The 14,943-nt window shown below is 43.0% G+C and overlaps 1 protein-coding gene across 10 annotated transcripts in view; it reads right to left on the reverse strand.

The window, feature by feature from the left end:
- Window positions 1–14,943, reverse strand: part of dlg3 (discs, large homolog 3 (Drosophila)) — an 84,415-nt gene that overhangs the window by 6,971 nt on the left and 62,501 nt on the right. For 9 of the 10 annotated variants that reach the window (XM_042418514.1, XM_042418515.1, XM_042418516.1 and 6 more), the window contains 6 exons: window positions 12,741–12,897; window positions 11,666–11,768; window positions 3,343–3,457; window positions 911–1,087; window positions 702–777; window positions 28–127 (listed from right to left, as the gene is read on the reverse strand). In XM_042418514.1, coding sequence (XP_042274448.1) covers window positions 28–127; window positions 702–777; window positions 911–1,087; window positions 3,343–3,457; window positions 11,666–11,768; window positions 12,741–12,897 — 728 coding nt within the window. Of the gene's footprint in view, window positions 1–27; window positions 128–701; window positions 778–910; window positions 1,088–3,342; window positions 3,458–8,763; window positions 9,163–11,665; window positions 11,769–12,740; window positions 12,898–14,943 lie in introns of those variants that run through there. The other variant, XM_042418520.1, reaches the window with a different exon arrangement.

Raw genomic sequence — 14,943 nt, forward strand, 5'->3', positions numbered from 1 at the left:
CTCCTTGATCACACAGCTGGTACTCACGTTCAGACTCCACCAACTCCTGCACAATATTCTCCTTGCTCTTGTAAAACGGGAACTTGCGTGAGAGGTTGAAGCTTTTTTTGCGCTTTACTTTGACTGGCTGCTTGTTGATGCGTGGGTGAGAAAGGGGGGGGAGGGGGGCAATGAGAGGGTGAAAACAAAAACAGAATGGGTTTCAATGAACGGTACTCAACACCCATGCAAAAAAACAAATGAAATGTGAACAAAACAATACACGTCAAATAATGAAAATGAGAGGCAGGTAATGGGTGAAAATGAATGGCATATCAATGTGAAGGAAACAGGCTTCTGTTTACCAACTTAAACACTGTTTTCAATAAATTGAATCTCCTTGCATTATAGATGATACAGACACAACATTACAGCTGATTTATACTTCTGCAAATTAAATCTGACAGATACGTCTCTGACAGGCGTGCAGACATTTTGTAAGTGCACGAGCTGTGGAGGCTACAGAGACTTCTCATCTCCACTGAGCTTCTGTGTAATCTATACAGTAATATGAGCGCTTTTTCTGCTTGCTTCAGTGAGCAGGTGCTGGTCTCTTTCCCACACTCAGGGGGAAGTAGGCCATCTCCCTGGGAGCCCAGCATCAGCTCTGAAGACAGCCTCTCTGGCATCAAGGCACAGCGCAGCTGGCCCTCTACACTTACCCTGTTAGACTCAATCATGCCTGTCCTGGCGTGGAACTTGACTGTTTTTAACCTGGCCCGCTCCTTCTTCTCCACTCTGAGAGGAAAAAAAGGGGGGGCAGAGGGTACATTTTACACCAGAAAGCTGAGACAGACTGGGCATGAATGGTAGCAGTCATATTAGCATTGTTTGGTATTAGTACACTGCTGCAAATGAAGAGTAATTGTACCTTTTCTTGCTTGGAATGACCCCAATCTGCTCACTCTCTCCATGTGGTGTGACCAGCCTCGCCTGCCACCACTCGTCATCAGAAGCATTAATGACATGGAGGATATCCCCATAAGAGAAGCTCAGGCCTTGGCTGGGCAGGCAGCTGTCCCTCGTTCGGTCATAGTCAAACAAAGCTCTACAAAACACAAAAGCTTTGGTTATATTCTTATCTTGAATTTGTGTGTAGAGATTCCACATTTCAAGGAGGTCAGATTATTTAATGTCCCCGCGGGGCACAAAATGGCAGTTATGAATTTCCTGCATTACATTATTCAACTTTGCTTTCATGTGGGCTGTGACTTGACTGTTGAAATTTAGATGACACTGTAAAATCTGATGCATTCAGACACACCACATATTGCATTCCAGTGTTGTATTAACACAGTAAGTGTATGTCACCAAACAATCACAAGGTGGAAAGAAGTGCCAGAACCTATTATGTACAACACATATTAAAGAATGTCATTCATAAGTTTCCTCTTAGCATTCCCAATTGTTGTGACCACATACTTTCCACTACAAACATACACTGTTTATTGTCTGCCTGAGTGCGTCACTATCTTGTACGACAGGTAAAACCACAGTCATGTCTGAAAAGGTATTAATACCTGCTTTACAGGTTTATACTTTACTTGACCTACAAGCCTACATCTACAGGCCGTAAATCCAGAAGACAAATGCTGTGGCCAAAATGCATTTTTCTCCTCTGGTTAAAGATTTCAGCTAAACTATTCCTGCCAACTGAAACTGCAGCTGGCAAAGAGTAAACAGTACCGCTGAAACTGATGTGATGCAATCTGGCTGAAGCTTATCTGCTAGCGTGCTTTACATGGAAAAAAGTTCATTTTTCAACAGCTAGTGATAATAAAACCTGTAGCCTTAACAGTGTTAGTGCACATGTGACACTGTTATTTTTTATTTTCTGAGTACACCTTGCAGGCTTAACGCCTCCACATTCCTGAGGCTGGGCTGGGAGGACATGGCGGCTCCTGCATCAGCCGGCTAAGTAGACAGCTTTTCCAACATAACTGTGGGCTTAGTCAACCGCACAGGAGCAGGCTAGGCTCTACATGCCTCATAGGAGCCGGTCTATAAGAGACGCATGAGTCAGACTGCTAAACACTCCTCTCTCTATAGCAGGCGTCCAATCAGGTAACACCTATATACTTTTGATATATCCTGGTAATGTCCAAAATCAATCTGGTAATGTAGCTATTAAGCTCAGGTTAAGTGAAGCGCATTATGGCTCTAGTAGGAAATATGGTGAAGCACTTGAGCTATGGAGTTACATCACGCAGTGCTTTCACCTTCACCCCTGTGAGTCCTGGGTGACTCGCTTGCATGTGTGAGAGCAGAGGGATGCCACCTGTTTTAATTCCTAAATGAGCCTCCATTCAGTTTGGCAACAGGCCCAAAATGTCATAACACAGGTCAGTTCAACAAGCTCCGCCATCAATCTACATTACACAAAGTAGACTCAATATCTTACGTGGGATCAAAACAACAACAGGGAATGCCCCGTCCATCAGCTTTTTGATGGTGATGAAAAGTACAGAGAGAAATTGGTCTCAATATTGGTTACAAATGCACGTTTCATCATCTGCAAATACAAACGATTTCTGGTTTTCACAAATCCATTTTCCAATCCACAACAAATAAAAGAACTTTTACAAAGAAATATAACCCAACTTCAATAAAGTCAGTATTCTACGTAAACATTTCCAACCTCAAATTCATTAATCTCACAATATTTGCTTTTGAAAAGCTGACAATTTGTGATTTGTAACCTCCACAAACGCATGCTGCATTTAAGTGCTGGTGGAAAACTTTGACATCCGGCTTTTCAGCGCATTCATGTGAAATCATGAAGTGAGAGGTATTTTTCCTAAAACCTACAATAGCTCGTCACCCTTTGATTTGAGAGTAATTAAGTAAGTGTTTTTGAATACATTGCTTTAATTTTGACAACTTGAAATTCACTGACTGAACTGTTTTTTTGTCAAGTCAAGCATGTAGATGCCATGTCTCACAAATCATCATAAACATTTGTAAATCTTTTTATTTGTGGATCATGAAACACACATTTGTCACCAGTATTGAGACAAACGTATCTTCAAGGAATAGTATCAACCCAATGTCTTGACGTAGACATTATCCTTCAAACAGCTCAGAATGAAGTATCAAGCTTTATTCTATCATTTTTGCCATATCTGTCATAACATTGTACTCTGACAGTGTGGCTGCTTTTAACAGCGTGTGCGATCTGGCTTTATTCTTCCCTCATTGGCAGGTAGAGGTTTATTATGTAAGAGTGGTTATTTTGACTACACATCTTAGAACTCGATGTTGTGAGTGGTGGTATGAGGGTCGGCGTACGTGCTCCAGCTTTACCTGACATAGAGGGAGCGTTTCTCACTGGTGCGCAGGGAGCCTGATCCTGAGCTCATGCTGCTGTTCATCATCTGCTCCCTCAGGTCGTGGATCTTGGACTCAAAGCGACTATATTCTGCGAGGAAACAAACAACAAAAGAAATCTTATCAACAGCTTCCCCCAAAAATGGATCCTCAAGCATACACTACCATGTTTGGGCCTTCAGAGCGATAAACACAAGGTTGAACATATTGAATGAAGAGGCCAAAAGAGTGCTGGAGCCTGTTCCCTTGTCTCACTGGAAAATTATTGGGAGATCTCAGTTCACGCCGCAGTGAGCTAGAGTGAACAGAGGAAAGGTTCAGCGAATCCTTAGGCTGATTAATGACCCCAGGAACAGATGGTTTATCACAGATCTGTCTTACACATCCAGTAATGTCTCATATCAGGTAATTAATTATACAGATTAATTAAGTTCAACATGGGCTCTTTAGGGTGGTTAAAAAAAGGGAAGGCCTCCAACAAATTCGAATGCATGACCATTTGTCATAGGTGTGTAAATCCAGTTGCTGCTCAGGAGCACAGGGATGATGTATGAATCCACCTGGACCTCCTCATTAAGAATGCTCTCATTAGCCTGCTGTGCGCAGCGTGCTCTGTGCCCAGGCTGCTGGAACAAGCTAGGCCACCGCACCACACGGCACACAGCAAGATAAACAGACCGGCAGATGCAGCTAGAAAAACAAGTAGGCTAGGGTGCTCATGTGATCACACAAAGAAGGCACTGGGACCCACAACACAGCAGCAGTGTGAGCAACTAATTTTGTCATAAATGTTCTGATAATTTTATACTTTACACTGCTGCTGAAACGAAAATAATGCAGTTAGAGTTAATAAGTGTTAATGTTTTGTGTTGCACCGCTGGTATGTGCCCAGGAATTTAAATGTATACAACAACCTAAGCTACACTAATGCTCTAATGAAACAACACGTCTATGCCGTGATCATAATTAGCCTATAAATGTATATTGTCCACATTTATTCCACATAGCCCTTTAACTGCCATGCCTGTAGGGGTTGACTCCTACCTTACAGCTTAATCATCCATAGCTGGCAACACTTCCTGTAACGTGAACGAGTGATCAAAGTCCAACCGAAGAAGCCCACAAGTAGCCTTGAAAAAACAAACAACAGTGCCTACAAAGATGATTTAGCTGAAGTTACTCCAAGCTCCCGGGAAAATTCTGGGCAGGTGTGAAAACAAGCTTCAGGTCAGCTAAACTCTAACCCCCCTACCGAAAACTAAAGGGGATTCAAAGCAAACACAGATTCCGCCCCAGGCCTGGTGCCGCTCTCCACCCAGGTCTCTGCTCAAAGGGTTAACAATACAGCAATGTGACGCTGCAAAGGTGAGGTAACCAGACACCGCCTGACTGCCGGTAACCAAGAGCAACGTCCTAGCACTCCTAGAACAGGGACAGCACATGCGGAAACAGCCATTCAGACTTGTCCACTTGGCTCTCAGGCACAGGAGAGACGAAGAGAATGGAGCACAAGGAGAGGCGGCTTAGGAGAGGAGGGGCAGAGGGACAAGACAAAGAGTAGCTAAATAGAGAGAGCAGTCTTAATGCCCTCCTTCACAATACCACCGACCTGAAGGGCTGGCTAAGAGCTGCACCGGTGAGATAGTGGTATGAGTAGCACAGGTGGTTGGAGCTAAATGCTTTGCTTGTTCACATTCCTAACATCCAAATGATTCATCTAAATACTGTGGACACTGATCTACAGCCAGCTTTGAGCGGCTCTAGGGAGGTAGGGTAGAAATCATAAACTGAACCATAAATTGCCGCCACACCTCGCTGATAATAACAACAGAATACAGGTGATTCTGTATCATCTTTGTAGACACATTACGATATCTGCGGAGTTGAGTAGGAAAACACACTATAATGGCAAGATTTCTTTTTTCTCACAAGCTGGGGATCAAAATCTTTTTTATCTTCTTGCTTTATAATAAAGTGCTTTAAATTTACTGTCATTTTTTTAATGAAGTGAAACAGTTAAGGAAATTTACACTTGTTACACAGAAAAGGGAAGATACACCTTTGTCCCTAGTACTGCGACAGAATATATGGTGTCGCCTGTTAAAGTGTATCGATAAGGTATCAGACCTCATACATTAAACTACAAAACATTACCAATTGTTGATATCGTCCAAACAAGGAGCACATGGAGCAACAGTAAGGGAAACATATTTTTCAGTAGAGAGCCTGGATTGTGAGCAAACTCACAGCCTGATTAAAAGAACGCAAATTCAAGTCACATCAGTAACAGTACTCAATCACTCACAAGGAGGAACTTAAATTTATGCAACTTCCTCAACTGATTGCAGGCCATGTTAATGATCAATGACTGATTAATGATTAAAGGCCTCCAAAACAGGGTGCCCTCATAGTCTAGGAGTTAGGGCGCTGACCGTGGGGTGCAACATCCACAGTTCACATCTGGCCTGATACCATTGTTCCCCATCTCTCTCTCTCTCTCTCTTTCTCTCTCTCTACCCTACTGTCCTGTCATCACTCTACTGTCAGCTATCAACAAAGGTTTGATTTTGCAATACAACCCATGTAAATCGAATATATGACTCATATATTAAATGAACACCTGTAAATGATTGGAGTCAAATTAAAAATGAAAAAAGAAAGGTAATGTCATCACTTGAAAATGACTGCACCGGCTTCCCTTCTGTCTGCCTTATTTAACAAATGGCTGAACAAAACTGAAAAGATAAAGCACAACACAACTGTGCAACTTGCCATTTGTATTGGATAGCGTGTCGGATGGACAAGCAGGGCACTCAAGGTAAACCCATACTTGCTTCACCGAAAAGGGCTGTAGACTACAGGAACAGGAAGTGCTCATATTAAGTGAAAATATGTAGCACGTATCTGATCACACGTCTTACTGGTTTTATGTAGGAACATAACCACATCCTCCTGGTTAAGACTGAGTCATATGTCGATCAATATACATTCTTGACCAGTCCGGGCTTTTAACAGTGATCAATGCAACATCAATTATTCATTAACATCTCTATTCACAAGCACACCCTTGAAATGCTGAGAAAACTGGGAGTCTACAATTATGAGCGTTAGTACTCGGTCCCCTTAAAGCACTTAATACACAAGAGCTAGCCTATATTTTTAGGAAGTGACCCACAGGAAGAAAAGACAGCTAATAGAAACTGGGACTATTCTGTATCTCTCACTCCCACTGCGTGTCCTCATTAGTCGTACAGCTTTTTTATTTTGGGGGACGGTCGCTTCTCTTTTGATCCAGTTATGCAACACAGCAGGCATGTACTTGTAATGTGAGAGTGTGTTATGTTCTGAGGGATAGTTGAGCCAGTAAACACACAAACCCCCTCCACAATAACGCACTGCGGGAGGAACATATAGACCCTGACGAAACTATCTCTACAAACTTCTGTAATGCACTCTGGTGTGAGTTTGATGAGGGTGCGTGGAGTTTTAACATTTCCTCCGCAGCCCTCCTCCCATTTCCTACATGCAAAGATTTTAGGGTAATTACGCTCCTTGATAGTGGGGCAGGGCAGCATGTGGGTGTAAACCCCTCACTTCCATTTCTCTGAGATGAATGTGAGTTAAAGACTTGGTGATACTCCAGTGAGCCACTGAGAGTCAGGGGAGGGCGGGCGGGGGGGTCTGTTGAGGCTTCCTGTAGTCTTCAGCGCTGGCCTTCCATCAGAAGTCCGTGGAAGCCGGGGCCCCGGCCCCTGAGAATACTCTCCAGGCAGCTTGCCCGACATAAACTAGTATTCGCTCTCTGCTTACTCCTCCCCCCCAACTGCCTGACTGTCCTTGTACAGCACACTGGGGGGTTCGTCCTGCTCAAACTCAAAAGCACGACATGTTACACACCGGTTTAGGATGCCAGCAGAATTACTGGCGACAGATCTTAGGTTACCAGCGGGGATGCAGGAAGTCAATCATTTGCAAGCACTCGACTCGTGTGTTTAGAGTAGTTGAGCATTGTACACAAACAGATAAGTGTCCTTCACTGGGTTACAAAGAGGGCGCAGAGCTGAAAGCATGATTCGGTATGGAAAACAAAGGTTCCCTTCAACTAACCACATCGTTATTCAAGATGCTGCCTGATTGGTCTGGCATGCGCAACAACATGAACTCACATGGACAAGAATGAGGCATTAATTTCAGCATTTTATGGCAGTGGGAAAGCCTTTATCTCTATACTGTCAGTTCTGATCTCAACCTCTGCCTCTCTTCAGCTGAACTCCGTGCCAGTTCGCTGATCCTGTTCCACCTCAATTTCTGTGACCTTGGAGAGTTATTGGACTTATTTAAAGCTTCTGCGTTATTGAAAGAGAGAGGAATATAAAGCGAGAGCATGCTACAACTTATGCCCCTTCACATTCCTGTCATAGTCCAACCTGAGAACTCAGCCTCGATCTAAAGCTCACAATATCCCTTTCCATTGTTGTTATAACATTACTGCAGCATGCTTGAGTACACATGCACAGACTTACAAAAACACCGAGAAGAACGTACAACTACACTAACATCTACAAAATGTTATTGCAAAGGAAGACTGATGCCATTTTGTGAAATAGACTCCCTTAAAAGTAGAAAACAACTTACGGGCTTGTCAACACATTAATTCTGCTTTAGTCAGCATGAAAACGGACTTGTGGTCAGAGTATTGCGTGTCCAAAGTCTGGTAGTGTCATACAGATCTAAATGTAAAGAGGTGAGTTCACCTATGAGGTCACTGGTAAACCATCATCACCAAGCTGAGACACACACACACACACACACACACACAAACAAACACACACACACACACACACACACACACACACACACACACACACACACACACACACACCTGTTTGACCACACCTCTGTGTCCCTACCTAAAGGTTGAGGTTACATAAGAACTGTTTATAGCATCTAAATGAACCCTGCGGGTCATAAACTACTACAGCTAGCCCCCATGTAAGTGTTCAATTGAGTAATCACAAAAAATAGACTGAAACCAAATACATGCGGATTCTTAGCAATGGCAGGAGTTTTCAACAGGGCTACTGTAAGGCTGAGGCTATCACATGTCTGCCATGGTAACCTAACATTAATTTCAAGGCTGATATAAAGAGAGTCATTTTCAGCTTTGAAGCCCCTTATAGGAAGTTGCTTCTTGCTCGTTTTAGAGGCTAAGACATGAGACAACTTTGCTTCACCTCTACTGTAACCACTACCGGAGTGAAACTACAGGTTGCAACTTTGAAGAGCAAAAGGCTACCTCGCTATACAGAAGCAGTCAAAAATAAATCTGTTTGACAATGTAATTTACACAGTTTGTTCCTGTTTCAGAGTTTTCGACACCTTCCTTCCTCGTCTCACCTCAGTTAAATGAAAACTGTGGCTATTGTTTCGCTGTCGCTGCCGGTAGTTTCATGCGGCTTCTGCTCTGCTGCTGTTGTGCTCGAGCCCATCCCCCATCCACACAGGCTGGTGGGCAGATAAAAAAAAAAAAAGTTGGAAGTTTGGCGCTTTCCACCTTCGCTTTTAGCTCTTTTTAAAAAGTTTCCTCTGGTGTCGTGGTGGAAGCACAGCTCGCACTTTCCGCTTACTCCCCTCTTTCCATCGCTGTCCCGGGTTTGTGTTCACGAACAGCGGCTGCTCACCGGGGCCCGGGGTTTGAACAGGGAAGGACTACAGCAGCGATTCGTTTGCCCGCCTTGCAGTTGGCTCAACACTTCAGCCTGCTAATACAACTGCCTTTCCTGAAGCCACACTTCTTTTCCTAGGATGGCGAAGTCATGGCCCGCCCTACTCTGCCTCTGATTGGCTAGAACTCATTGTCTTCGTTGATTAGATTTAGGCAGAGGAGTGCCATTGGTTAGAGGTAGGGCAAGACTATCAGGGCGAGCCAATCAGAGGCAGACTAGGGCGGGCATGACTTCGCCACCCTAGGACAAAAAAAAAATCACGCCCCTGAACCTGAATACTTAAAGTGAGACTATCAGCAGCTCTGCCCTCATTTGTGCAGCCAGAGCTTATCACGCATCCAGGACCACACCAGGTAAATGTGACGTTTCACTGCAACGTTAAAGGTGTATCCCAGTGATTTAGTTTCGCACTTTCATACAGTTTAGGGACTTGTGAGAGACAGATGAATGAAATAATGCATAAAACCAAAGTAGCAGAGGCAATCCTGGGGTTTAGTCCCTAGTATGAGTTCCAGTGTTCCAAAAATGCTGAATCCTATATTTCCCATAGTGCAACTTGATAGTGCCTTTCCTTTCTGATTAGAGCAGCACATCCATGTACTTTGCCCTTGTGTCATGCCCCCGCCCCTTTTTGGGTTAAAAAAGTCTCTCTAATTTGACTGGCGATAAATGCAAATTCTGAGTTCTTTGCCATGTCATTGCATAAAATAAGAAAACTTTATTGCGTTTAGCTATTAGGAGCCCAGATCCTATTGCCAGTCAGGCAAACAATTACGTTATGTCGTTGCTGATCAATGATCAGTGTCATTATATACAAAAAATTAAAAAGGGGTTGATGAGTGTCATCGCTAACCGCTAAGCTAAAGTAACTTGCAGATCTGAGTAGCATGTAAACTGTGGGATTAGTGAGAAATTCGCTAAAAGAAGGAGAGAGCTATGAGTGCTTGGGCAGAACTAGTGTAAGTTTAAATGTACAGTTGGTAATTAGCTGCAGTAATGAAGAATATAGCTAAATTAATGGGGTTGAGAGCAGCAAAAATCAGACACAAACACAGAAACACCGGCAAGTGGAAATTGGATGATGCGCAAACTGCAGCACGACAGGTCACAACTTCATCTGGGCAGAGGTTAATGGAGCATTTTGACACACTTTGAATTTGGATTATTATGACGATAATCATGACATAAAATCACTTTAGGGAACAGGCAGATGAAGCCATTTTACTTGGTACCTGTTTAAAGAAACCAGGGGAAAAGCCAGCTTGCTGCAGCCAGTGCTAGCAAGCTAGCTGTTAGAGGCTATCAGTATGTTCTATGTACAATGCAACATCAACATTGACTACTTTGACTTTTAACATTATACCTGTTGAATTTAACATCATTAGCTAACCTGTGATGAAGTGTTTGCCACAGATGTATCCCGCAGTTACCATTTTCATAATCTCTGCAGATGGCCTGAAGCCACAGATCTCTTCTTTAACTGTCCTTCACTCTTTGGGGATGTAAAGGAAATAGTTTTTCCAATTTGGTGCTGGCACTTTTACAGCGCTTGTTTTCACCCAAAAGGGGGCGTGGTCGTTCTGACAACATGGAAGTGACGTATGCCAGCACTCATGTTATATTGGAGTTACCATGATTACGAATTTCTGAATAAAGAAATACATATAACACAGAAGTGCCTGAAAACCAAGCAAACATGGATACCTCATGTCGGCCAACGTCTCTTGTTCAATGTAATTAAACCTCAGTTTAATCGATACATAAAGTAATTTTGCTAATGCACATTATTTTAAGCCCTCATACAACCAACTCAGTTATCATACAACCTTCCTGAGTTGTCATATGACGAGAAGTTGCTCACAAGTCCTTAACATGGGAATCTTTCCGATCTCTCCCATCCATCTGACATAGGATGAATGCGGCACAAGACCCTCCCTCCCTGCCTCCAATCAAACTCATGCTTCTAGTCTGTAATGCTGGCTTTCCAATAAATAAATATGTTTCAAGCCTGTAGCCGAAGTAAAAACAGTGTAGCGCCCCTTTAATATGCCTCAAGAACAATGCTGGATTACCAGCAGGGCAAAGCGGGCAACAGCAGACCCAGAGGGACCTTTAAAACCAGTTTCACTGCATGTCATTTGGTTCGGTACTTTGATTGATTGCACATTTCTTACAAACTGTGAACCATGAAAGTACAATATTAACACAAGGCGGGTCTTGCATTATTATCAAATCTTGTTGCTTTGTCTTGTAATGTGTCATTCTAAGAGCTTTATTATATTCATTGATATTGTGCACACATGATGTGTATTCCTTATAAATCTGTGTTTAAAGAAATTACCAAAAATGAAGTATTATTCCTGCACAGGAGTAGAGGAGGGTAAGTGTTTTTTTTGTTTTTTTTGCATTGGACAAAAACAAATCCATACCTAACAAGGTCATCCAGCCATGTTCAAGAATGCTTTTGGAAATCAGTTGAACAAATAGTTGTTTAATGATCACTCTTTCCAATACAGCCCAATAAAACTGTGACTTCAAGACCCATTTGGCACAATAAAGAAAACGAGCCTCACCTTCAGGCCGATACTGAGCAATGATGGTGACAGTCTGTCCGGCTCTCTTCAGTGCTGCAGCTGCCTGCTCATGTGTAGCGTTCCTTAAGTTCACTCCATTCACCTGCAACAAAACAGAGAGAGAGAGAGAAACTTAGCCAGAAAAAACTCAGATTTCATCTAATTTTGTCTAATTATGGAGCTCTGTAGAGGAAATAAGTCTGGGAGGAAGGAGCAAAGCATGTCATCAAGCTGGATGGGTTTTTTCCCAGTGTGTGGAGATAAGATCTGCCCTCATCATGTGAACACCTAACATTAAATATGACTAGATTATCAGTATGTATGACAATTACATTCAGGATAAAAGATCCTTAAAGTAATTCTTAAAAAAGTAAGTACTGTTTTCAGCAGTAAATGTTGAAACTATGGATGCAACTACAATTTATTTTCATTATGCCAATTATTTTCTCGATTAATGAATTAATTATTTGGTCTATGAAATGTCAGGAAACAGTGAAAGATGTCCATCACAGCCTCCCAGAGTCTAAGATGACATCTTCAAATGTTTTGTTTTGTCCGACTAACGGTCCCAAATCCAAAGATGTTCAGTTTACTATCATGGAAGGCTAAGAAAACTAGCAAATATTCACATTTTAGAAGCTGGAAGCAGTTGTCTTATTTGCTTAAAAATGATATGATGAATGATGAAACAGATAAATCAATTATCAAAATAGTTGCCCAATTATTTTCTGGGGATCAACTAGTCAATGAATCCGCTAATTGTTTCAGCTCTAGTCACCCTACAACTAGGGTGATTAGGCTATGATAAGGTTATGGAAATACAATCAAGGGATTTAAATATGTTTATTTGATACAGGGCACAGCTAAGCTCCCTCTGAGTTGTTATGGATTGAATGCCTTGCTCAAGGACATTTCCGCAAGACAGATGTGTTGGCTCTCTAAGTGCTGGGCCACCTTAATTCTTAATCATCATTATTCTGACAGTGGGAGTTAGCTGAAGATCTCCGAGCACCACCTCAAACCTGTTACAGTCATTGATGGGAGCAGACAGAAAGCTTGAGGTTGAAATACTGACTGAGAGAATCCGGTCGCCCCTCCTCAGCTCGCCACTCAGGTCAGCCGGCCCTCCAGCCAGGATGAAGGAGACGAAGATGCCTTCTCCATCCTCCCCGCCGACGATGTTGAAGCCCAGGCCTGTGGAGCCCTTGTGCAGCAACACCTTCCTTGGCTCCCTGCCAAACAGAGTGACAGCGTCAAGTTGAAGAGCAGGACAGAGAGCACAAGAGAGACAGCAATGACCAAAACTGAAAAGAAGTAAGTATAGGGGTACAGAGAGGCTGTTTCAGACAGCCATCTTCTATTGGTTTACACTCTGTATAATTCCAAAATGTCGAGTGCTTTCAGATTAGGCTGCTACAAAGAGTATGCCTGCAGATCTTGAGATCCAGATGTGTATATATTTGAGAACATTAAAAAGATAAATCTACTGGACACCCATCCACCAGCAGAATGCAATGATTAAGCAGGTAATAATCATGCGTTAATCATAAGGCTAATAAAGATCATTTGGATTACACTGATAACCATTTGGATAACACTGTTCATTCATTGCTATGTATGCAATAACACAAGCAGCAACACGATTGGTTCCAAATGCCTATTATCTACTGGCTATAGGACTTTCTGCTCCTCATGGCAGTCTCATGTAAATGTGCACACGTGTGCACACTTTAACACCCACACATATTAATGTACGCAGACACAATGAGCCACCTCCTGCTCGACAGACCCGCTCAAGCTCTGTTTTAGCTTTAGCCACTATGACTCATCCTCCAGCAGGCTTTTCAGACTGCCTCACTTTTTAAGATGCTAGAGAGGCCAAACCGCTGCTGTGGTCCAGCAAAAGCCCTCTGAGAACACACTTCACACAAATGCAAACACACACACTCTAGGAAGCCCAACACTGGTCTCACACATACACACACTCAAATGCTTTATATACAGATGCACACATAAAACATACATGCACGCACGTACGTAGGCATAGACAGACACACACACACAAAAACACACACACATACACACACAGCATGGTTCCCATTAGTGGTCTTCTCTCGAAGTACTCAGCCTGCGGTCTACAGGAACAATTCCTACTCAATCCCTAATGGCTGCGCTCGAACTTGCTGTTAAGACCATTTTCCCATCGATGGCAGCTGAGGCAGCATTCCAGACTTTCAGAATCATGCCCATGACTGGCTGGAAAAAGGGTTGATTGCTCCACTTGAAGACATGAAGAGCAATGGAAAGTTCAAACTGGTACAACAGTGCCTGAAGAAACAGGACTGTGAAACTATTATATTCATTTGAAATGAACTGAACTCGTATGCAGCATTGCCTAAGATCACTGAAAAAGATTAATCGAGGTCTGCAAGATTCCTCAACAGCATTGTTTCTACAAGGCACAATCACAGACAGATTTAATAAAACTGTACTAGCAAGGCTCAAAACATTTGTCATTTTATGCTCTTGCCTTTTTCCATAGCCTTTAAGTGAAGCAAAAACTGTTTTTTTTAGTACCAGAATTAAAAATGAAATTAAAAAATCAAGTGGCAATTGCCTTTAAATATGCTAAAACAGCTGACGTGCCTTCAGTCAAGTCAAGCTTAAAATAACCTTGCTTTCCATCTTGAGCTTTTCATCCCAGCTCGACGAGGCACACAAATCTCCATGGTTACCTTAGGATCCAGATCCGATGCTTGCTTCCGAAAGAGCATTTCTTAACCGTGCATTCAGGCTGGCTCCTCACAGGCGACATGGAAGATGAGACGTTGACTGTGAACATGGCTATGGCACATCACTCAGCTCCTGAGTTACTCCTCGACCCCTCTTCCTATCTGGCCTTCCACTGAGAGGGGCTGGGCAATTTTCAAAGCTCCTGTGCTCGGGGCCTGGTGTTCCCTATCTCATGTTTGTGCGCCGTGATGGGAAACAGCTCCTCTTTGAGCTGTCACACATGCTCTCTCCTCATCATCACTAGCAAGGCAAGACTTAACACTTAACCCTAACGCACCCACACAAATCATCATTCTACAGCAAGAAGCCAAAATCCTACATCCCTCACATCCGGAGTAACCTACACTGTGTTACATCAAGCGAATCAGCACTCAGTGGATGTGTGGAAATGGGGTTGGGCGGTTATCCAAGTTTTTTCCCTTTTACACCATGCTGTCCCCTTGTCTTCTGCTCTGATGCTGCTTTAGGTCCAGCCCCCCTCATAT

The sequence above is a fragment of the Thunnus maccoyii genome, chromosome 8 (genome assembly GCF_910596095.1).
Source record: "Thunnus maccoyii chromosome 8, fThuMac1.1, whole genome shotgun sequence".
NCBI lineage: Eukaryota > Metazoa > Chordata > Actinopteri > Scombriformes > Scombridae > Thunnus > Thunnus maccoyii.